Here is a 22,598-nt window from a genome sequence, read left to right as displayed (position 1 = left end):
TTTACGATTGATTGATTTGATGGATCGATTGACTGATGGATTGATCGATACGTTTCTCCATGGGCACTGGCAGCCTGGGCTATAGTAGTGACCTGAATATAGACCAGGGCCCACGGTTCAGGCTGGATTTTGGGGGAGGGGGGCCGTCAGGTGAGTTCGGCCACGCCGATATACGGGGGGCCGTGAACGAGTCATGATGGTTCTGTTCTGTCTCATGGGGTCAGGCTTGGGTCAGTATCGGACAATGCATCCACTTTTAGACTCGCGAAGCCAGGATGGGTGCAAGCTCCGGACTGGGCTTGAGCATCTAACCCAATCTTTGGTCGGTTCACATCATAGTTTTCGGGGCCGAGCCACGCTGAGTGGCTGCCAGAAGGATGATGATAGTCTGGCGAACCAGGCGAACGGATGTATCTATGTATCTATATTCAACATAGCGGCAGTTGAGAAAGGTGGGAGAAGAGCTTGCAAAGCGCATCCACCCAACCTTACCAACCTTACCAACCTTACCAACCTTACCAACCTTACCAACCTTACCAACCTTAATGGCAGAGAGCAAGTACTTTGTACCTATTGAAAACTGACTGATCCGTCGGATGAATGGATGGATGGATGGGCGGCTTCCAATGCCGGCCAGGGAAGTAAGTTACTTACGTTAACTAACGGGATCAGAACGATGGGGTACAATCCACGTAACAACCGGCGTATGTTCGGTCTACCTGCAGCAAATATTACCATCCAAGACCAGCTGGGTCTGTACCAATAGCCGGTGCTAACCCCAGATGAATCTAGTCCTGCTCTGCCAGACGCGCCTGGGCCAATCTAGATTCCTCGGGCTGTCCGCACCCACGCCCAGTACAGTAGCTACTTTCTACTAGCTCAAAGCAAACAACCTCCCCGTCACCGCTTCCTCTCTTTTCCCTCCTTCCTTCCATCCAGTTCCTCCAGATTTGTCCATGGAACGGACATCCCATTCTCCGGCCAGTGGTGGCTTGGATGTAGCATGATTGGTCAGGCGCAGTACGCTACAGAGGCAAGTTAAGGTTGGGTATTATGCACCTTGGCTATGTCTGTCTCTGTCTGTCTGTCTGTCTATCTGACTACTTACTTAGTACTGTAGGTCCTCCGGCGCTTCTGCCCAAGCGACATGTTTACAACCACGCCCCGCCCCTTTCCTGTGCACGCCTCCTGATTGGGACGGACACATTCAGGGTTGGCTCGGGTTCCTGACAATACCCAGTCGAGGTATGGAGTAAGGTGGATGATACGCATACAATACTAGTAGTATGTCCCATGATCAATGATCCGATTCTGAGACATTTTTCCCCCGCATATGTACCCATGTCACAGGAATCATTGCAGATGGACGAGTGCCCGATCGAGGATCTGTCGGACTGGTCCCGATCGCTCCTCTTCCCGCCAGTTTTTCACCAGTTTCTGGATGTCCTGATCGATCGGAAGTTCTGTCTGCTTGCAGAGCTTAAAGTATGCGACAGCCGCTTGGGCGCGTTCAGCTCGAACGGCTTCAACGGAGAGGTCTATCTCATGGGCGAAGATCTCTGCTGTTAGTGCCGCCAAGGACTCCTGGGGCCCACGGCGATCGGGTTCGCCACTCCGTTCCGATACCCACGCCCCGAATTGGTCAAAAACTGTGCGCAGCTCCCGGTACAACGTAACCTGCACGTTTCTGCCCCCATGGCCCACTAGTATTCTGTGCAACACCGGTCTCGACTTATCCAGGTGTCCGTCGATGGCTTGATTTCCGTTAGCATATCGATGATTGGGTGGGGATGCCAACTGCAGGGGAACCCACTCTGTGCTGATGTATGCGATGCAAGACTGAGGCATTGTAAGAGACATACCACACAAGCCGCCAACGTGTCGTCCAGGGTTTGTCTGCAGAGGTAATCAGCAACTGCCGTGCATACTCGCCGCGTCACACGTGAATGAGTTTCAGAAATCTTTCTGCGCGAACCGCCCGCAATCCAAGCCCAATCCAAAGTAAACCCGAGAACAGAGGGATGAGAAAAAAGGAATCATCGTGGACTAAAAGCATACAAAATACAGACGAGGAACATACTTCGGCTTTTGATCCTTGCCTGAATCCACATCCATTGGATCTCCCTGATCTTCAACATCATCCAGCACGTGGGTGACAATGGCAATAGCGTCTGACATCAGATCCAAGTCTTTGCGTGCTTGAGCTACTCCGCCGAGAGCAATAAGCGCGTGGGGGCGATATGCAGGGTTATTCCGCTTCGCTTCTCTGATAGTGATAGTCTAGAGGGGAATAGGTGAACCGTCAGTCAGAGCTTGGCCCTCAAAAGTTTTCAAGTGCAAGAAGGGAAATGCCTACCTTCATTGTTTCTCCAAGTGTTGGCTTCTCTTGCCACAATTTCTTCGCTTGGCCCGAGAACTTGACAAACGCTTCTAGCACAACTTCTTTGCCCTCCCACGTTTTCCCAGCCAGAGCTCTCTCTAGCACAGGCCATACATACTCGCTTGTCGGGAGATCGAGCTCCGAGTCCATCGACATAATGGCCTTTGCAAGCCCCAAAGCTGCCGTATGCTTAATGGCCCACCGGGCCGAATCTAGATTGCTCGATACAAGGTCGGTAATCTCCTTGATGTAGAGAGACACCGTGCGGTTGCCGCCGACATTATCCTGCCACGTCTTTTCGAATACCTCCCTGACGTGCTCATCCAAGTCACATTTGGACACGAATATGAATGGCAGTGCTGCCGTAGCGAATGCCATAAACCGGTCATTGGACAACTTCGAAGCGGCTTGCAAGATCTCGGCTGAAATAACGCGCTGGTTAGAGTCTTCGGCGGTCAAGTATAGATCTTTGGCATGCTCGATTGTCTTCAGCACTCGATTATCCGAGGCGAGACGTAGGAGATAGCCAATAGATGTACAGTAGGATGCACTGACGGTGTCATTGCGATCCACCACGAATTTGCCGAGGATTTGTATGAAACGATCTGCATAGGGGCGGAAGAGCATGGATCGCATGCTCAAAAGGACCAAAACTCGGCTACAGCCAACCTTGGATGGAAGTCCAACGGCCGAGCGCAACACGCCTTCAAGCCTCGTGGCAAACTCTTTCATACTCTGTTCATCCAACATGTCTATGAGGTATCTCTCAATCACTTCCATCATGGGAGATGTTCGAATGCTGGACAACCTCATCTTGTCGATATCCTGGCCTGTCAGGCCATATTTATCCGCGTTCAGGTGGACGTAGTTGACTGCTTGTGGCTCCAGTGAACTCAAAGAATTCAGAAACTGTTCCATTATGTGGGGTATGAACGGCCGCAATGGTCCACCTGGGCTTTTTCGGATCATTTGGATCAGAGCCCCAATGGCGAATCCTTGGACCTCCTCAACACCGGATTCCATGCCCTTATCACTCAATAGGAACGGGATGGCGCTTCGTAGCATGGTTTCGGCTCGCTTGGTATCAGTGTCGCTTGTCTCCAATGTGCGGATAATCGCATTGGTAATCGTCTGGCAAAGCTTCAGTGCTGAAGCTCGGACCGTCTCTTTAATATCATCTAAGAGCTTGAATGCCTTGGTAAAGATCTCATCCATGTACTGCGCATATTTCTCGGGCTGACGACCCTGAATTAAATCCGCGATTGCAGTACAACTTGCCTGCCGAACTCTCCATTCCCGGCCTGTCAACAGGCTTTTCAACAGATCATTCATGATCTCATCAAAATGGGTCTCAATAACTTCCATTGGATCCTTGACCAAGGCCTTCCAGATGGTATTCATGGACCGTTGAACATTGGGATTAGGGTCAAAACGGTAGCGAAATAGCTTGGGAAAAATCTTAGGGTTCTTTGCTAGGTAACCATTGACGCTCGAGTCAGAAAAGATACTGCTGATGCCCATCTTGCTGAAGGCCGCACGACTCGACCAGAGGGCATTATTCGAAGCTAAGGACATGAAGCGATATACGAGGGTTGGGTCACCAGCTTCGGCTGCGAGGTTCATGATGTCTTTGTAGGTATTGACGGAGGAACCGCCGCCAGTAGGGAGAGCCCCAGGTTCGAAGAGCTCTGTATTTTGGCTGACCCTGCCACCCGAGAGGGTCGAATTGTTCTCGGTGAAAGAGTTTACCAAGTCACGCACCAAATCGTCTTTCAGGCTCTGGTCACCCATGCCGTAAACGAGGCTTAATCCCTGTGCACCAGTTTCCTGTACCACCTCGTCTCGATCAACGAGCAAGCTGCTGAATGAGCTTTGGCATTGACGCAGACGATCTTGCATCAGGGTTAGATGACCGCAGTTTTTGACCAGACTTAATAGCCAAATGGCAGATGCCCTTTTAAGCGACGGTTTCGGTGCGCCACATTTGGCAATGATTGTGTCAGCCACACTCGCAAGCACTTGTTCCGGCACATTTGAGTTTGGTGACTCGGAGTCTACATCGAATTCCAGGTTCAATGATTTTGAGTCCCAGCCAGCCGCAGCATTGCTTAGTGCTTCACCGACAGTGAAATGTATCTCAGGGCTGCGGATTTCATGCAGATCATAAAGGGCTTCTGTTAGGGTACTGAAGTGTGAATCACCAGTGTTCTCCTTTGGGAAGATTGCAGACAAGAGCCCCAGTGCCATTATGGCCACTTCGCTTTCGGCCTTTGCGTCCCGTACGAGGACTTCCTTGATGACTTTCCACTCCGCATCAGAAAGCATAGAAGGAGACAGTATTTTGGAGAGACTGAGCTGTCCAATTGCTAACTGTGCAGAACGTCGAAGGAGTGAGTCGCGCGCGTTTTCGATCATGTCACGGATAGTATGAACGAATTGATCTATATGGACGCTGGGCACCCTAGATCTCATGTTACGGAATGCAAGTCTGCTCAGTATATATGATAGTGCCAATACTGCTCCTCGGACCCTAAGTGCACCCTCACCAACTGCAGTCTTCCATGACGTTATGCACTCTGAGCACTCCGCAACCAGTGCTATGAGATCATTATCAGGAAGGGCAGGATGAGAGGCTAGGATTCCAATAGCGCGGGCGGCCATGGCCTGAATATCTTGGTCGTTACTCTTCAACGGGATCCGCAACACTAGTGTCTGCGGGACCACCGCCTCCACGATGTCGTTCGAGGCCAAAGAGCATATACTAACGAAATGTGCTCCGCATTGCTGTAGTCCCTCCCGGCTCTCACGGGTGAGGCCAGCCAAAGCGCTGTTCAAAAACAGAACAACCCCTTCTTTGTCGGTAGCCCGAAGATAATGTTTAAGAGACGACCTTGCTTGTTCGTCAGATGTAAGCATCACGTCAAGTTTAGTGTCCCAGTCTTGATCGACCTCTATGGTGGTCTTAGAAGCAGAAAGTGACTCCCAGAGCAGAACGTTCCGGATGAATGCTATAGTGGAAGCAAATGCGTTCTTAAAGGGCCCTGCTACAATTTCCGATGCAGAAGAACCTGATACCCCGTTTGAGGTTGCCGACCCGAATATGAAGCGAGTAAGTTCCGAAAACTTTGGGAAATCATACCACATAGAATCTTTTGTGCGTGAGACCGAGTGGTTGGCATTTGAAGGACTCAGAAGCCGGTACCAGAATGGATGTAGACCTTTCTTGCCTTCCTCCGTGACTTCGTGTTTGTTTTCTGACCCGCGCGCAATCGCCATGAGGTCTATCCAGCGGGCGACAACATCGTGGTATGGCAGAAATCTGTTAGCAAAACGTACAGCAGCGTACTGGGGGCCGCGAACGACAGCGAACCCGCTTGTTGGATCTTCTCCTCCGGGGTAGTTGTTCATCTGACGAATCAAGAAAGGTCGCAGTTGGTCTTGAAAGTCATCGTCCCAGCTATCTATTGAGGAGTTGAGTATGCTGCCCAGGGCTTGTTCAATGCTCACAAATATCTGAGAGCTGGAATCATCAGAGCTCAAGGAAGTAAACAGCCATTGAATGAGACCAAAGCCAGAGAGACCTTCCTGCCCATCGTACAGTTCAAAATTGGTTTTGGGAACCATAATACCAATGCTTTCGTACGCAAGACCCCGTAGACTCAGATCTGTACTTGGAAGCTTTTGTCCGCTGGCGGCTGGACTCGGCCATCCTTGAGACTGTATGAAATCTCTCAAGCCTGCTATTAGCTTCGGTGCTATTTCTTCCAGGTCGGACGGAGAACCCATTTTTACAACCCAGGTAGTAAAGTTGAATATTTGTGTTCTCAACTTCGAGGCCAACAATCCTTGTGATGACCTTGCGGCATCTGATAGAAGACCTTCTTCAATCACCCGCATAACACTCAATTTATCCTTCGTTGCTCTAATCGATTTTCCTAGGAAAACCAGGATTCTGGTCTGCAAAGCAGGTCGCGCCGGAGGTGCGCCATCAGGCGTTGCGGCTCCAAAGTACAAGCCATAAAGTTGCTGTACAACATCTGGCGCCTCCAAGTCTGGAATGAATCTCTTCAGCGTCTCTTCACCAATATCGGAGAGACGAGAGTTTGCATCTGCAGACGCAATAAGAGCCGGCAAGAACCGCTCTGTGTGGCTGAAAGCTCCACTAGCGAGAAATCTCAAAGCGTTAACTTTGGTCTCTGTCAGGTTCAGGCCACCTTCTGCAGAAGGATTCCATGTTTCTGTTACCGGGGCGTCCTTGTTCAAGAATGTATAATCTGCAGGGGACAATCCGGGGCAAGTGGGCGAGTTCTTATCAGCGGGGAAAAGGAGCAGCAATTTCTCAAACCATTTCGATAGAAACTGCGTGTCTTGATCAGATAGACCTAGTCGAGCTTTGAGCTGCACATCATCGTCGCTGCCCTTTGGTGGTAGCTTAAGCAAGGGCAGAAGCCGCAGGACAAGGTTGAATACCACGGCAGCTTGGTTGACAGATGTCCCGATCTCAGATATTCCCTGAAGCAAGGGCAGCAAAATTTCGACTCTTGCATCTGAGCCCAGGCGATCAATACCTTGTTGAAGGTAGATCAAGTCGAAATGCCGGATGAGCTGGGACTTTTGCTCTTTGAACTGCTTCAGCAAAGCCGTCACCGGCAATTTGATAGAGGGAGCTTGGACTCTAGTGTTGACATGCTGGCAAACTGCGATTACTTTATTGCGAACAGCAAGACTTTCAGATCCCAGCTTCAATAGGAGGGGAGGTAGATATGTATTAAGCAGAGTTTCCAGTTTGGCATCGGTATCCGCCAGCGCGATCCGAAGCTCAACCTTGGATATCAAGCTCAACTCGCGAGCTTCGGAGCTTGCTGGCGTAGTGTCTGTAGCCATAGAAATTGAGGTTATGTCTTAAGATGAAAAAGAAATCCACATTGATATAATGTTGGCACTGTAGTAAATCTATAGAGTTTCCTCAGGGGTATGATGGGGGGTAAAATAAGTAAGAAAAGGTCTTGTGTCTGAGCTCAAGGCAGACGATTCAACGTCACCCCCGCCAACCCGAGGCCACGATAACATCCCGATTGGGAAGACAGTATCCACATTAGTCATCATCCGGGGGCTCAGGTACCTACCGTATGTAACGGATGTGTATGGCGGTATTTCTGCCTAAGGTGTCTCGGCGGCGATGTGTTTGAATATCTGGAGCACATCTAGTAAACTATATCTGGGGATGTAGTGATGAACGTAAGCCAATAATTACTTTTGATAGTTTTAAAATAGGTAAACAGAGATTAGATGGCATGAGCCACATTAAGTGGTTCGTGTAATACAATCGTCATCATTCGCTGAAGGTCAAGCGTGGGCTGTAGCCGCCCTTCTCTGTTCAGCTGCCTCACCCCTCAAGAACCTTGCAACTTCACCTTCGGCGTTGGCCAGATGACCGTTTGTGGGTTTGTTCTGGCTTGAAATACCAAAAAGACACTGCCATAGATCATCCTTCTTGACCATTTCACCCCCTGATGCCCCGCCTGCCATTAACTTGGACAGTGCTGCATCTTGCATCTCTAAGGAGTTAGCCGAGTCGATGGCAGTTTCAGTGAGACTGGGTACCGCTGTTCCATTACTTGAGGGGCTAGTAGGATGCTTCTCTTGCTTTTTCTCCTTCTGCACTATGTGGGCTAAGCGACGCGACACCGATAGGTCATAGATCGACTGCTCGACAGTGTCGGAGACCAGATACATCCAAACGGTGGTTGGCCGGTGCTGGCCAATGCGATGTACGCGAGCGATAGCCTGAAGCTCAATTGCGGTGTTTATCAGAGGCTCACAGAGAAAGACATGGGTGGCATTCACTAAGTTGAGACCAGAGGAATGTGCTTTGGCGTGTAAGAGGAAGCATTCAACCTTCGTAACGACGGGAATTTAGACGCTGCTTGCTAGACTTGATTGACAGGAAACTGGACTTACTGCAGGGTCACTTTTGAAGTTTTGGATACCATCTTTAGCGTCAACGCTGCTGAATCCAATTTTGAACCGGGAAAGCGCATTGGCGAGGATCTCAAGAAAGTTCTTATATTGGGAGAATACCACCGACTTGGCCCCGGGATCATGCTCCCGAAGCCATAAGATATGCCGTGCCAAAGTGTCGATTTTTGTGCCATAGGAGCTGTCCAGATCAATGTTTTTGATTTCTTTCAATGTGCTGGAGCTGATATCGGCATATATAGAGTTCTGCGAAGGACGTTCTAGTTCTAATTTACTTGGCGCTTTCTCCTCCTGCACGACAAATTCTTGTGGCTTATACGTGATTTGGTGGAAATCATTTGCTTTCAAGCGCCTTTTGCACGTGGGGCAAGTTCGATGCTGATGCCACCACAATCGCAAGCAGTCCTTGCAGTATTTGTGGCCGCAAACCGTCAAAACACCTGCAGTAAGTTAGCACCACAGCTATTTGAAGACCCTGGCTTTAACCTGTACAGCTGATACTGACCGACTTCGAACCCAGACTGACATATTACACATATCCTTGATGTCTCATCTGAGCCAGACTCATCTCGCAGATGTATTAAGTACCGACGTTTTGCTCGCAAAGAAGAGATTTTTTCGTCAATTTCACCCTCCTTCCTGAGCTTCGAAGTGAAGAGTGTCTCATCCAACGGCTTACCAACGCTGTTTTCATCATATGGGGCAACAGTGTCAGAGATCTGCTGCAGTTGACGATAATATTCAAGCCGATTGTTCATCGTATCTCGAAACATCTCAACCTCCCTCTCTAAGCTGGAAGCAGCCTTGGATTGTTCAGCCGCCAGTTGACTTGCGTGTTTTAGCACAAGACTGACAATTTCAAGCTCTGCACGCGCTCGAGAACTTCCTTCATTCGCTTGCCATTCGAGCGCGGTGGTCAGGCTGCGAAGCTCGCTGATAATGCCTCGAAGGGATCCGAGTTGCGGATCAGGCTTCATATTACTGCGGAGGTTCATCACTTCCAGGAATAGGGTTGGAGAAGGCCCTTCGCCTTTCTGTGCTTGGATAATTCCTTGCTTAACTTCATGGGCAATGAGAACATTTTTTTGTCCAGTCAAGCAATCGTGACGGTCGGCAAACATTGCGCGCAAGGCTTCCATATAAACGTACATTTCATCCTGGTGCTTGGTGGATTTTTCATACTCGTCACCTTCGAGCTCTGACTCATCCTCTTGGTCGATGAGCGACTGAGAAAGGAACTTTATCATGGTTTGACGCCATTTATCGTACTGTGCAGCATGCTTATTCATGGCTTCACAGAAGTCTTCGAATCTCTCAATCACGCGCCGACCTTCTAGCCCCGTGCTATATACCTGAGGTTTCATCTTGGGGATGCTCACAAACTCTTTCTTGTGTGACTTCTCCCTTATCAGTTTCATGTAATGTCCGACCTTTCGGGATATATCAACCAGCATCTCCTTCCGGATGGCCTTAGCTGTGGTATACGCTTCCTCTTCCTGTTTCTCTAGGAGTCTGAACTGCTCAGAATCATGTTCGATGAGCTTCGGATCTGACTTGATCTGGTAGTAAGCGTTTCCAATGAAGAATACACAGATGTGTTGAACCTCAAGAGCTAAGCGCAGCCTCTGACGATATGTACCAATGCGGCTGTTCTTTTCTGCTTCGTCCGCCTCATTAACACTTATTGAGTCTAGTGACACTGAATCTTGGTTGGCGTCCGCGGAGGTTACTCGACTCTTCATACGTTCCGTTTGCAATCGGTCCCGACATTCTTTAACGATCGCGCTTGCTCGTTCCAGGCACTCCTTCCAAAGTTGAAGTGCTTCATGCTTGCGCATCGCGTTCTCCAGCAACTGCCCCCTCCGAAGCTGAGACAGGAGCAAAGTGCGCTCTTCTGCATGTATGAGCACGTCATTCTGGTCGATCATAACCTCGAGCACCTCATTCACCGACCGTAGGGGACCGTTGTATCCAATGCCCAAAGTCCGGCGACCGGTGCCTGCAGGATGAAGGCAGGTTTGACGGAGCCTGACTAACCAACTTCGCATCTTCTCCACTACTGACGGATCATTAGGGTTCCAATCATCAGTGGTCGGGGCGCCTGATAAATCAAGGCCACAATCTTCGCACATCTGCTCGTACAGCTGGCTATAATGTTGCTCTTCCACTGCAGTGAAAGGGACAGTTATAACGACCCTCTTCTGTGGTGGTAAACGAAGCTCATCGCGAACATGATCTTTGCTATGGCGAAGGGCAATTGTGTGAACGATGTGTGCTAAGATAGATCGGAAAGACACACATAGCCTATTCCAGATGAAGCCACAATAGGGTTCGTAATGAAGAAAGAGCAACAGACCTAGAAGATCTGCAATATCCTTACGAAGAGGTGTTCCAGTTACTGCCCAAGCCAGTTGACGTGGAATCAGACGAGCAACCCTCGCTGCATTACTGACCCCGCTCTCAATCATCTGGGCTTCATCTAGACAGACCCGCCACCAGGATATCTGAACGAGCGGTGTTTTTCTTGCCTCAAAACGCTTCTCATGTCGCAGGTTTCGCTTTGGAGCATCACCAGAATAGTGGACCTCCCGAGCAAGAACGTTGTACGTAGTCAGCACAACATCGTGATCCGAGATCAGCTCGACCAGTTCATTATCTGCCAGTTTCTGATGACGTTGAATCCCTTCATAGTGATATACACTCAGCCCTGGAGCATGCAATTCAATCTCTTGCCGCCACTGCTCAAGAATTGCCGGGGGCGTTATAATCAAAGTCGCTCGTGACGGCTTCAGGCCGTCAACGCGGCTATGCTGACCTGCGTCTTCCGGGAACGTGAAGCGTCGATGTAGGCAAATCAAGGTGATCATCTCGACGGTCTTACCCAAGCCCATCTCCTCGGCCAGTACGCCGCCGTTGAGGACGTTCTCGGCATCATACCAGCTTGTGATACTGGAAGTAACAACCATGAATAACTGACTGGCGAAGCATTCTTTACCATCCGCATCAGTGAACCTAGTAAAAGATACTGGCAGGTCACTGGTAGAGTCCCGCTTGAAAGGAGCAATTCTCCCATCTGGTCGAAGTTCCACACCTTCCCTTTGCAACAGCCACCTGACCGCTCTTCTTTGGAAGGGGAAAAGCTGACACTCCAATAAGTCACACTTTATATCTGCCGATGAAGCAGGATTGTCTGATGGAACATGTACATTGTCATAGAAGTCACGTGGTGACCAACCTGTTGCACTCATATCTCTACGGTGCTTTTGTCGCGGATGTTCGAATATTGTGTCATCACCATCTCGCAAGATGTACCTCGAGAAGACATTTGCTGGACCAGCCAGCATCTTATTGATGTCTGGGACATCAAGGGAGTCTCTCCATATGATGGCCGTTTCCAGGCTGAACGTCTTCCTATCAGGCAAACAGCGAAGAGTGGATTGATAACAAACTGAAGGCACGTTCTTTTGGAAGTGATCGGCACAAGCAAGGCTTGAGGCGAGAGTTAAATGATTACCCAACCTGATGAGCTCAGGATCAGAGCTCTCAATAGTGAAAAATATTTCACGTCCCAAAACCGACACTAGTGCCAGGCTGAGACGGCTCTGCAGCACTTCACTTTGAACAGTAGCAGACTGGGTCTGAGCAACCCTATTTACATCAAGGATGACAGGTACAGTATCCAGCGGCTCGGTAGAACCGTCCTGTTCATTTCGATCATGAGTTGCAGAATCAAAGTTCTATCAAGCATTAGCGGACTTGGTCTAGGAGTCCCGGGATAGGCCGGCTCCTGTCACTCATGGAGAATACATACTAAGCGCAGATCGAAACGCGCCAGTGGTATATAACCTACTGGTATTAGCGAGTCCGACAGACCATTGAGCTCCCTGAGACTTCGAGTTGCCGAAGCCAGCTTGCGACGTTTACTCGGATGATCATGGGCCACTGGCTGCTGGGGCCTGATGAAGGCAGTGGCCAATGATTCTGGAACATTGCCTGAAGCATGAAGATTAGTAGGGAATTCGAAAAATGCCACCTTGAAAGAGGTTAAGGATTCGTACCAGGATAAGTCAGTTCTGCATTCAGTACAGTCATGCCGCCCCCCTCTTGTCTCTGACGCCTCAGATTGCCACCAGATGACTGTTGAGTCGAGTAATACTCTCCCACTGTTGCTCTCCGATACGGAGATCTGATAAGGAGATCTCACGTGCTGATAGGGATGGGTTATGTTAAGTCCGGAATTTTTCCGTCCCAATCATTAGCTTAGTCAGTCAACAAATGCTCCGTCATGGCCGGATCTGTGCTTCCAACAGCCTAGATAGGCTAGTTACCACAGAGGCCATGGAAACATGATTTGCAGGGACGTAGAATCTGGAATACCCGCTCATATATTTCGAATTTCATCTACTCTGATCACATCTAAGTCTCATACATATTTGCACGATGATCTCGAGCACCGCATGCCTCCTAGCTGTCAGTGTCCAATCCTTGCCCCTGTTGCTGGGATTACAGGGTTTCGCAAGTTGTTCACTTATTATAAGATCACGTGTGCCATATTTCTGTTTCTCTTGATGCTCTACAATCCTTCCAGGACTGGCGTCAGGCCTTTTCCATACTATGAAATCTTTTATTCTATCTGATCACCGCTTCACAGAATACTCCTTTCGTCCTTTAGGCCTATCTAGACCCTCAAAACTTCCCAAATCCTGTTCCAAGATCAGTGTTCCCAACTTTATTCCGCATGCGGCATCATTAGCTGGAATGTGTGGCAGGAGGCTTCTCGCGGACCTACACTGTCACTTCCTATTCTTGTATTGCTGGACATAGTGATCTTCCTTTTAGATACAGAGCCTACCGTTTTCGTGACCAAGTAAGTGCCATGAGCTGAATGAACGAGATGACGGGAATAATTGACAAAGTTATAGGCACAGTAGCAATATGCAAGACGTTTTTTCGCTTTCCTGTTTATAGAGAACGCCAAATCCTGTTGGCTAGTAGATGGTATTTAGCTGATATGACCGTTCCGGACCCTGAATGCGATTATGGCCCTCATGTCTTCCACATCACCCTCTAGAGCTGGAAGAGCTCCCTCAACTGCCTCATGGTGTCATCAGGGTCCTCAACGGAGTGACCGATCGTCCTAGGGTCACTGTAGATCTCGTAGTCATTACCACCGGGGAATGTCTTGTCACCGAAGAAGTGGATCGTCTTGTAATCGATACCCGTGATATCTTTCTCGGCTTCGACGTGTTGTAGGCAGTAAGTCTTGTCCCAGCCGGTCGGGAAAACGTCAAAAGAAATTTCACCACCAATGGAGTAGCTGTTCAGGAATGTTAATGACTGTAATGACCTGCGCAGTTACCAGAGGCCTGGAAATCCTTTTACATACCTTAGACCATAGTCAGGGAACTCCTTCTTGAGCGCATCTACAAGGTCTCGGCGGATGTTGTGAATCTTATCATACCTGCTCATGATATCAGTCAAAAGGTCCTGTCCTGTGAGCATCGAGCTACTGCTCGTATACATACGCTTCAAATTCCTTCCGCTCCTCGGTGCTGGCATTCCTGCCAATCGGGCTGACGTTGATCATACCATTGCGGAATTCAACGAAGGTGCCGCGCTTCTTAGGAATCTCCAAGTTGGCGATGTACTTGAGCAAGAAGTTGACCAACTTCTGGTATTTCTCCTCTCCCAGCCATTGGATGAAGCTGTTGCTGCGAAGAGGTTTGCCCAGGCGGAAAGCGGTCAATCCGTTCTCAGCGAAGCAGAAATCGAATAGGGTTGTGACGTCCGTAGTGTTTCTACCGAGCTGTTCTTGCTGCTTGGGAAGATTCGAGCCACCAACCTGACCATGTGAGACTGGGCGCTGACCCTAAGAAGGACGAAGACAACTAACGAATCCGATCGCGCACTTGTGACGCAGCTGAGAGAGAAGCGTGAGCATCTCCGGGGTAACATTCTAAAGTCGGAGTAAAGAAGTGGTTAGTCTTTTAGAGCATTGAGCGGATAAACAGAGCAATTCCAGGTAATAAGGGTTTCATTCTTGCGTACTTACAGCTCTGGCAGGCGTTAGCGTCTTGTCGACATCGAAGAGACAGATTGTGCCCTTGAGGGGGCGGTCCTGCAGGGCAGGATAAACGCCGGCTGCTTCGGTGGCCATAATGAATATAGATATGGAAGAAGGTTGGGGAGCAAGGTAAGTGAGAGAGACTCTGAAGCCAAAGGCGCAATTGATCTGAGGGGCAATTGGACTATGTTTCTTTTCAGGGGCGGACGTTGTGACAGCCGCATGCGGTGAGCTGGAGGGACAAGCGGGGGTTCCAGACAAACATTCTTACGGCTTAACCGTATCGGGCGGCTTCCAGACGGATAGGCAGTGAGGCATCAAGGCCAGGCCCAAGGCGGTCAATCTCCAAATTTTCTCCATACGGATGATCCACGTGGGGCTTGCTTCGCTTATCGATAAGTGTGATAAGCTATGCAGTGATTGTTAAGAACATCGCAGGGGAAGGTGTACTAAATGGTACTTTTATTGCCATTGCCATTGTGCCTATTCCTCTTTCATCAGTAGTCAATTGTATCTCTGATCCCAAGGGTACAAAATATCCAGAGTGTATACATATCCCATTAAGACTAGCTACAGACCAATAAACCTCTATTATATGAGGCAGACAACAACGCCAGACTAACTCGAACTCCTTATCATCGAATGAAAGTTCAGCGGCCCATAGTCGTCTGAAAAACCTTGGCTGCTAATTCACTCAAAAGCCGTGCACGATCGGTCTGAGGAAGCTGGAGGAAGACATCGTAAACACTCTTTCCTTTGGCATCTCGCACTGCACCAAGACGATTGCCAGCAACTGCGCCAGCCAATGCTCCAGGAGCATTGGCTACGATAAAACCGAGAGCACCACCACTAATTCCACCTATAACGGACCAGAACCGAGACGTCGGGTGTGAACGAGTCTGACCGTCAGCATCTGTGCCTTCGCTGGCTAGGCCCTCTTCACGCAGCATTTCTTCAAACACCGACCCGAATTGCTCGGATGCGCGTTGCTCACTATCGGCCGAGCCAAAGCCAAAAGCAGACCAGGGGAATCCTCCTGCACCTCCACGGGGTACTTCCTCCTCTTCCTCCTCGACACCGCCTGCCATCCTCATCGCATCATACTCCCGTCGGCGTGATACATCTGACAACGTGTAATAAGCATCGCTAATCTCCTGGAACTTGCGTGTCCGAGCCGCCCTCTCTGGTGAATCGACAGGAACTCTGTCTGGATGAGACTTCAGGGATTCCCTGCACGGTTCAGAACTGAGCATAGTTGCACCTTGATGAATACTGACTCACCTTTTGTATGCATTGCGAATTTCTTGTTGTGTTGCTTTGGGAGACACTCCCAGTATCTTGTCTATATTCAGCCTTCATTAGTTACAGCACTTTCTATACAGTATCTAGACGTTGGCATCCCGTACAATAATCGCGTTGTTCTGATCCACAGTCAGTTCATCCGTTAGAACCATAAAGCACGTTTGTGTGCACTTACTAGGCATGTTTAAGGGCCTCTATGATAACTGACGTGTTGTGCTTCAGAGTCAGATGGTTAAGGGCCAGATAAGTGTAGCTTTTTTCGTGTCCACTCTTCCTGAGAGGTCATGACTCGGCGGGGGAGATGACGTCGACGAGGGATTCCTGCCTGAGGCAATAGGAAGCACGGGACGAAGGTTCGACCTTTTCCTGCAGCTCGGTTCTGACTAAACAACAGAGACGGGAAGCCCCTGAGCGCAGCACCAATCATGGGGATGGCACCAAAGTTAGGATGCCCGGAACCACCGTCACCAGCCACTCGTAGAGAGCGTTGTACGTACGCTGCAGATGCTAGCCACTGCTAGGAACACACTAGAGAGGAGGCACAGTTCAGTGGTTAGTGATGGTTTTCAGCTTTGCCTCCTGCGCAGACGGGGAGTCTCACCTAATCCCCTCCCCCTTCATTTCGTTTTAACTTCCCTCACACGGCTCGCCGTGCTACTTCAACTCTCTCAATTGCACGCTCTTAGACTCGGTTTTGTCTCTGACAGATCCGATTTACTGTCAAATTCAATTGACGACAGTATAAAGCACTCCAGCTTGTGACACGTCCAATTTCCGTACCGCAGTTCAGCTGTGGAGCTGGCCAAAACGGCTGAACCTCAAATTGTGTGCATTTGCAGCACGCTACGACTCCGCAATAGCGCGATTGCTTTTTACAGGCTTCACCAGCACACAATACATCCAGAGGGATCATACTTTCGTGCCTCCAGCCGTCTTTCTCATTAACGCTATTCAACTAATTCTCTTGGGAAAGTACTGTGTCAGCATTGGCCGAGATTCCAAACCTGACTTTGCCAATAAGTCGTTCAAGGTACCCATAATCAGGAACACCGATTCAAGATGGGCTGGTTTGATGGAAAATCTTCATCATCGTCTTCCCACCGCTCTCATTCCCGCCGACCCTCTTCCCCCTCACGACGGTCCACTTATTCAACCCATCATCCTCGTCACTCCGCTCCGTCGATTTTCAGTCTGAATGGCGGTGGTAGTCGCGTCGGACGAACCAGCCCGTCCGTGCTCTCTTCGTCCTCATCGCGGCGCGCACGGCCCCGATCAGGCTTCGTGCAGCGGGTGGTCCGCTACATCAAACGCTTGCTCCGTGACATCTACGACTATGCACGTCGGAACCCGGTGAAGGTTCTCATGCTAGTTGTCATACCGCTCCTTACCAGCGGTGTGCTGCAGAAGTTGCTCGCCATGATTGGCATCCGACTACCAAAGGGGCTTTTTGGCGGGAATTCATCGAAACCCAGCGGCAACAGCATGTCAGACAACATCAAGGGGCTCATGAACATTGCGAAAATGCTGATGTAGCTGTTGGGGCATTCCGTCTTTGGCCTCTGTATTCCAGCGCCTCTGCACTTCCATGCATGGATGGCAATATCAGCGGGAATTGGTCAGAAAAGATAGATACGATACGACCATGATACGATGATGACGATACGACACAAACTTGACCTGATGCTTCTAGGTTATGATGTCCGTTGGCGGTTGCAGGTATTTCCGAAGGGTTATGTTCCTGATACGTTTTGATATTTACCGTTTACGGTGTTATGCAAATGTTCAAGTATTTAGACACAATTTCAATGAAACGTCCCCACGGCCTTCTGGCCTTCAAAGATACTTTTGGACACCAAACTCTATTTGTACACTTGCATTGGCAAGGATGTTCGTAAACCTTTGGAGCAGGCATTGAACCACAGGGAATACCGCATATAATGTAAGCGGGTTTCTCTGTCTATGTCGGATTTCTTACGATCTCTGAGACCGCTTTCCCCGCCTCCTTGCCTTAGAAGACCTTGCAGAGCTGGCGGCGCCTTCAGTCGACTCCTCCACGATTTCGGAAGGTTCCTCCTCCGACTCAGCACCGCTATCCACGGCATTGGAAGAACCGAGCAACCTGCCAACCGTCTTAGAGTAAACCCAGCCCGGCAAGCGGAAGACCAGCGTGTCACGGATTGTCGGACGCTGAATCTCATCAACGTCGAGCAAGAATTCCTGACGTTCGCCATCTTCCGTTTCCTCCTCCAGGAACACATTTCCAAGAGAGTCGACAATCAGTACCTTCCCATTCTCGGCAATCACTTTTTTCCTCTCCCCGCTGGGCTCCATTTGAGGCTCAGAAGTAGGCGTAGCCGTTCCCGAGTTCCGGGATGCCGCCCGGCCGCCTTTCTTGCCCTCCTTGCGGTTCTCCCTGTCCATCATGCGCTTTTGACGGCGGTTCATAGGCATAGCACTCTGTTCGGGCTCCGGTGCCGGTGCCGGAGTCGGAGCAGGAGCCGAGGCACCATCAAGACCGGGGATACCCCGGACACCAGACTCATCACCCCAGGCAGCTCTCCTCGCTTGACGGATGTAACGATCGACGAATTCCCGCTGACGCTTCCAGCCCAGCACCAAAGCAGCATAGTGCGCACCACCACCGAAGACCAAGAACAAGCCAATAAGCACGGATCCCAAACCGGGACGAAATCGCGAATAGTAGTATCCGGTTCCCTTCCACTTGGGGAAACCGTTCTTCAGGAAATGGTCGTAGCGCTCGCGACCCGGGCCACGGAGGATATTAGCGACGGTGTTGAGGCGAGCGGAGCGCTCATGTGCCTCCTTCACAGCAGCGGCGATTTCCCGCTTCGAAGGACCCTGGTTGACATGGACACCGGACTTGGAGGACTTGGAGCGAGACTTGTCCTTGGAGCTGTTGGCGATGAAAGACCGCTTGACTTTATCGGGGTGCAGGAGTCGGGACTTCTGACGGTAAGCCTTGCTCAGTTCGTCTTGGTTGGCGTTGGGTTTGGCGCCGAGGAAATCTGTCCGTTTGGAAGATGATCAGTGGCGGAGGACTTTGGAGATGGATGGGGAGTTGTTTGTTCAGGGGGAACGTACCGTAGAATGTCACATTGGGACCTTCCGCAGCGGCGAGTTCGTCATTGAGACGAAAGATTTCATAATCTGGAGAGTCGCAGAGTTTTTAGTATGCGATATAAGAGAAGTTTGCGGGATAGCAGAAAGAAAAAGAGCAGCAACTGACCTTCTTTAGTCCAGGCCGCGGCCAGCACAATCAGGGCTACAAACACAAACAGACGAAGCGCGATAGACTTCATCGTCGAAGAAGGGAGCGGTCAAGCCGCTGGACCCAAAGCGAAAGGGAAGAGAAAGAATGGAACGAAGGGAGCAGTGGAGAACAATTGGTGCGCCAAACAAAAGACTACATGCAACTCATGTTCCTGATTTGATGGTGAGGTACTTTGTAACCTGTTCTTCTCCAAAAACGAGATAACTAGGTGGAATCCTCAGGCCACGATACCACCAAAGCAATGATCTGTCATCAGGCAGGAATGGCGTTACGCTTACGTGACGAGAGAGCTAGGCCTAGAATGGGCAAATCCGGGTTCACCGCCCAGATCGGTATGGAACGCCTGAAACAGAATTACGGTACGGGTCCAGTGGAGTCTGCAGCTGCACGACGTGGTCCAATAAAGGATCCAAAGCCAGATGAGGAGAAATCGACAAGAGGAGATAGGTAGATGGAAATGTGATTGATACCTAATGTTTGCAGAAGTGGCTATTCCAACTCAGAGGCTGGCTGGCAGAAGAGGGAGGGGGTGGTGGTGGTGGACAGCTGGGTTTAAATTCAAGACAAATCCCCTCTGGCAGTTGTAGTGGATAGTGAGTTACTGGGTGCTCATCTTCCTCGTTTACTATCTGGAACAGGGTATATCAGACATGGCATTGGAAGAGCAGTGGAAGATGATCGAGGGGGTGTGATTGAGATGGCTACTTGAGTAGTCAGCCCTCAAGAGTGATCGTCTATTTCTCTTTCTATCTAGATCTCTGCTTCCGCATCCAGCTTCGGAGGGTGTGTCTCTCTCTTCTCTCCACCCATTGCTGCCCTGCTTTCTATTCTTAGCGGGCCTCATCCACCCTGTATCTTGATTGGATTCGACGGTCCATGAAACCGGAGCAGTGACTGGAGCAGTGACTCAAGTGTTGGATCCAAACGTGCCTTGTTTACTTGCCTGGCCCTCCATTCCTCCGATACCTTATAAGAAGGACCCGAATCCACTTGTCTTCGCAATTAACCTTCTTTTGTTGCTGGGCGGTACCTCTCAAGCCTTTTGCAAGGCGGATCGGTACCTGGAGGGTACTTACTTCAGTTACTTTGTCTGTGCTTCCCGCCTGGATCTCCCGGGGGGGAAACCACGAAAAATACCGAGACCAGTACTGGAATACGCCTAGACCAATTCGGTGCTCCAGGCTGCCAAAACGCCTCGTTGGTTTTGCTTTCGGGCCAGCTAAGCCGCTTCCAATCTTCCTCGACAAAAACATTCCCCGGTGTTTCTCTCACTCTCTCGGTCCTTCCCCCTTTTCTCTACTGCTTTTACTACTCTTCATCTCCATCAAACTACCGTCACCAGTCTTCTCATACCTATCATTTGATTTCACTCAATTACGTTTCTCCTACCTTATCCTCCAAACCCAACCACCCCGAATCTTCAAAAAATGCCTCTCCAGATCCCCATTGATGCGATTACCTCGCGCTTCGGCGAACGGTTCAACAGCGTCCGCTCTCAATCCCTCGGCACGCGCTTTGCCAACCTGCGCCCTATCTCCGAATTCCTGGACATCAAGCGTGTCTCCAAACCCGCTCATTTCGGCGAGGTCCAGAGCCGTGTGAACTACAATTTGTCCTACTTCTCCAGCAACTATGCCGCCGTCTTTGTGATGCTCAGCATCTACAGCTTGCTGACCAACCCCCTGTTGCTCTTTGTCATCATCCTGGTCACTGGTGGTCTTTACGGCATCGGAAAGCTCCAAGGTCATGACCTGGAACTGGGCTTCGCCCGGTTTAACACCTCCCAACTGTACACCGGACTGCTAATTGTCGCGGTGCCTCTGGGGTTCTGGGCCTCGCCCATCTCCACGGTGCTCTGGCTTATCGGAGCCACCGGCGTGACTGTCTTCGGCCACGCCGCTTTTATGGATAAACCAATCGAGAATGCTTTTTCCGAGGAGGCGGTCTAGGTGGTCGGCCGCGAACTCCTTACGGTACGCCCCGATGGGGAAGACCACCGGGGGCACGAGTGGGGAGACAAACCAGACGTGTAGCTCCGTGGGTGGACGGTGCGGCACGGATCGAGGAGATTGACAGCGAAGAGGAGGAGGATGCATACGCTCGATCAGTGTATGCAAGGCAGTCGGCGGGTCGGGACGAGGGTGGAGAGTCTAGGTTGCGCAGGCGGAGGATGGATTACGACGATTATGTGGATGAGATGAATTCGATCGATGGGATGGACTATGATCTGCGTGAGGACATGGACAGCACGGTGGCATATGCGGTTCAGCTAGCCATGAAGGATAAGGAGGAACGGTTGGTGGATCAAGCCTTGGAACGGATACGACGCGCTCAAAAGCAGGGCCAGAAGAACGTACGACTATCGGGTCGGGAAATGGAAGCGCTGGAGCGCAAGCGCATGCAGGCAAACCGGACCCCTGATCACGATTACCGGAATACAAGTCCCCAGGTTTCTCCCGGTGGCAGCCGATCCTCGAAGCCGCCGGATAGCCCCAGCAGCAAAAGGGGAGCGCAGCGGAGCGGGTCCAATGCCTCGGCAGCGCACAAGCATAGCATGCCCTCACCATTAGCCGAAAACAACGCTGCTTATGCGTTCTGGGCCTGGACCTCGGGGGCCTCTGGCGGATCCCCAGCTTCTGCACGTTCGCCATCTGCCCGCACGCCTACAAGCCAAGCACCGCCTCGATCCCCACTTCAGCCAGCCTACGCCTTCGACCGTCTGGCTTCAGTCCCCCAGATTCGCACACCGGCGGGCGTGAAGAGTCCCTCTGTGCGTTCCCTCCCTGATGATCCACAGTGGGCGCCTCCGTACCCTCCGCCGTATACAAGAGAACCGCCTCCGTACCCGACCGATCGTCGGCGCCCCGATCCAACTTCATACATGTCAGGCTACCGCAGCGTCTTTAACGATTCTGCTCGTAGCAACAGGCGAGGTGTGACTGCTATGCCGGGGGCTGCGACGGAGGAGCGTCTCAGTCCAGAGGAAGAAGAGGAGCAAGGAAATAGTTCCGATGACAGCGCCATGGTTGAGCGCCGCGTGGCTGGCGGTACGCCGACACGGGGGCCAATCGGGCGAGGCAGTCGTCCCCGGAGCAGTCGACCTTGAAACCCCCCCCGAATCGTGCCCTTTCAAACGTTGTTTTCTTTTCTATCATGGGCGGCTCATGTCGCAGTTGGGTTGGCCTTGATTGTCTCTTGCGCGGTTTCCCATGGTTGATTTTCTTACGCCGATAAAACGTAACGGAGTTCGTCTAAAGCGGGTACCTGAAATGATGCTATTGATAGTGATTAATTGTTCTCCAGAACTCATATTAGTAATGTAACGCGTAGGGAGGTCCCAAGTAGATCGTGGTGGCAGTGATGTATCCCTGCTGACGAGGGAGCAAGACGAACTCGTGATACAGTTCATGCAAGTCACCGTGGCTGGTGGCGGGTTCCCGAAACCTAAACGGACCATCAGATTTAGCCGGAGGTAAGAATTGCAACGACTGCATAGGACGATCCGGACCAAATCGTGTCTGCCTAGACTGAGCAAACAATGGAGGAAGAGTTACTTGAGAAAAAGAGTCAGCAAGCAATCA

At 50.6% G+C, this 22,598-nt stretch overlaps 7 protein-coding genes across 7 annotated transcripts; 3 read left to right on the top strand and 4 right to left on the bottom strand.

The window, feature by feature from the left end:
- Nucleotides 1-212: 212 nt before the first annotated feature.
- Nucleotides 213-7,264, bottom strand: BDQ94DRAFT_160356 (ECM29 family proteasome component; the record flags this gene model as incomplete). Its single annotated transcript, XM_026769207.1, has 9 exons — nucleotides 213-422; nucleotides 655-719; nucleotides 851-1,025; nucleotides 1,060-1,064; nucleotides 1,116-1,278; nucleotides 1,396-1,814; nucleotides 1,863-1,896; nucleotides 2,059-2,280; nucleotides 2,357-7,264. The coding sequence occupies 9 exons, from the start codon at nucleotides 7,262-7,264 to the stop codon at nucleotides 213-215; spliced, it is 6,201 nt and encodes a 2,066-aa protein (XP_026625044.1).
- Nucleotides 7,265-7,713: 449 nt separating this feature from the next.
- Nucleotides 7,714-12,492, bottom strand: BDQ94DRAFT_180113 (putative SNF2 family helicase/ATPase). The gene is made up of 5 exons (XM_026773545.1): nucleotides 12,418-12,492; nucleotides 12,171-12,352; nucleotides 8,865-12,096; nucleotides 8,342-8,799; nucleotides 7,714-8,278 (listed from the first exon to the last, which is right to left on the bottom strand). The coding sequence occupies exons 1-5, from the start codon at nucleotides 12,449-12,451 to the stop codon at nucleotides 7,727-7,729; spliced, it is 4,458 nt and encodes a 1,485-aa protein (XP_026625043.1). The 5' UTR covers nucleotides 12,452-12,492; the 3' UTR covers nucleotides 7,714-7,726.
- Nucleotides 12,493-13,426: 934 nt separating this feature from the next.
- BDQ94DRAFT_160354 (PMM-domain-containing protein) lies at nucleotides 13,427-15,676 on the bottom strand (the record flags this gene model as incomplete). The annotated part of the gene is made up of 7 exons (XM_026769206.1): nucleotides 13,427-13,676; nucleotides 13,746-13,820; nucleotides 13,885-14,201; nucleotides 14,253-14,315; nucleotides 14,412-14,477; nucleotides 15,101-15,246; nucleotides 15,283-15,676. 7 exons carry the CDS (start codon nucleotides 15,674-15,676, stop codon nucleotides 13,427-13,429), a joined length of 1,311 nt encoding a protein of 436 aa, XP_026625042.1.
- A 959-nt stretch (nucleotides 15,677-16,635) lies between these two features.
- On the top strand, nucleotides 16,636-17,471 carry BDQ94DRAFT_54464 (uncharacterized protein). Its single transcript, XM_026776022.1, has one exon. It carries the CDS (start codon nucleotides 16,785-16,787, stop codon nucleotides 17,256-17,258), a length of 474 nt encoding a protein of 157 aa, XP_026625041.1. The 5' UTR covers nucleotides 16,636-16,784; the 3' UTR covers nucleotides 17,259-17,471.
- On the bottom strand, nucleotides 17,472-19,182 carry BDQ94DRAFT_54463 (putative endoplasmic reticulum DnaJ domain protein Erj5). The gene is made up of 3 exons (XM_026776021.1): nucleotides 18,973-19,182; nucleotides 18,828-18,893; nucleotides 17,472-18,751 (listed from the first exon to the last, which is right to left on the bottom strand). The coding sequence occupies exons 1-3, from the start codon at nucleotides 19,043-19,045 to the stop codon at nucleotides 17,697-17,699; spliced, it is 1,194 nt and encodes a 397-aa protein (XP_026625040.1). The 5' UTR covers nucleotides 19,046-19,182; the 3' UTR covers nucleotides 17,472-17,696.
- A 1,262-nt stretch (nucleotides 19,183-20,444) lies between these two features.
- On the top strand, nucleotides 20,445-20,966 carry BDQ94DRAFT_171685 (putative COPII vesicles protein Yip3; the record flags this gene model as incomplete). The annotated part of the gene is made up of 1 exon (XM_026771818.1): nucleotides 20,445-20,966. One exon carries the CDS (start codon nucleotides 20,445-20,447, stop codon nucleotides 20,964-20,966), a length of 522 nt encoding a protein of 173 aa, XP_026625039.1.
- A 110-nt stretch (nucleotides 20,967-21,076) lies between these two features.
- Nucleotides 21,077-22,331, top strand: BDQ94DRAFT_54459 (uncharacterized protein). The gene has a single exon (XM_026776020.1). It carries the CDS (start codon nucleotides 21,188-21,190, stop codon nucleotides 22,121-22,123), a length of 936 nt encoding a protein of 311 aa, XP_026625038.1. The 5' UTR covers nucleotides 21,077-21,187; the 3' UTR covers nucleotides 22,124-22,331.
- The last annotated feature ends 267 nt before the right edge of the window (nucleotides 22,332-22,598 follow it).

The sequence above is a fragment of the Aspergillus welwitschiae genome, assembly GCF_003344945.1.
Source record: "Aspergillus welwitschiae strain CBS 139.54b unplaced genomic scaffold BDQ94scaffold_21, whole genome shotgun sequence".
In the NCBI taxonomy this organism is placed as follows: Eukaryota; Fungi; Ascomycota; class Eurotiomycetes; order Eurotiales; family Aspergillaceae; genus Aspergillus; species Aspergillus welwitschiae.
The sequence above is the reverse complement of the archived record's forward strand: the minus strand, read 5'-3'. Positions and strand labels throughout refer to the sequence as shown.

Coding starts and splice junctions, on each gene's coding strand:
- BDQ94DRAFT_180113 (XM_026773545.1), bottom strand. CDS start 12,451: ATGACTGTACTGAATGCAGAACTGACTTATCCTG. Junction 12,097..12,170: donor CGCGTTTCGATCTGCGCTTA/GTATGTATTCTC, acceptor AATGCTTGATAG/AACTTTGATTCTGCAACTCA. Junction 8,279..8,341: donor ACTTCAAAAGTGACCCTGCA/GTAAGTCCAGTT, acceptor GTCGTTACGAAG/GTTGAATGCTTCCTCTTACA.
- BDQ94DRAFT_54464 (XM_026776022.1), top strand. CDS start 16,785: ATGGGCTGGTTTGATGGAAAATCTTCATCATCGTCTTCCCACCGCTCT.
- BDQ94DRAFT_54463 (XM_026776021.1), bottom strand. CDS start 19,045: ATGAAGTCTATCGCGCTTCGTCTGTTTGTGTTTGTAGCCCTGATTGTG. Junction 18,894..18,972: donor CGCGGCCTGGACTAAAGAAG/GTCAGTTGCTGC, acceptor GCGACTCTCCAG/ATTATGAAATCTTTCGTCTC. Junction 18,752..18,827: donor TCCCAATGTGACATTCTACG/GTACGTTCCCCC, acceptor CCAAACGGACAG/ATTTCCTCGGCGCCAAACCC.
- BDQ94DRAFT_54459 (XM_026776020.1), top strand. CDS start 21,188: ATGGATTACGACGATTATGTGGATGAGATGAATTCGATCGATGGGATG.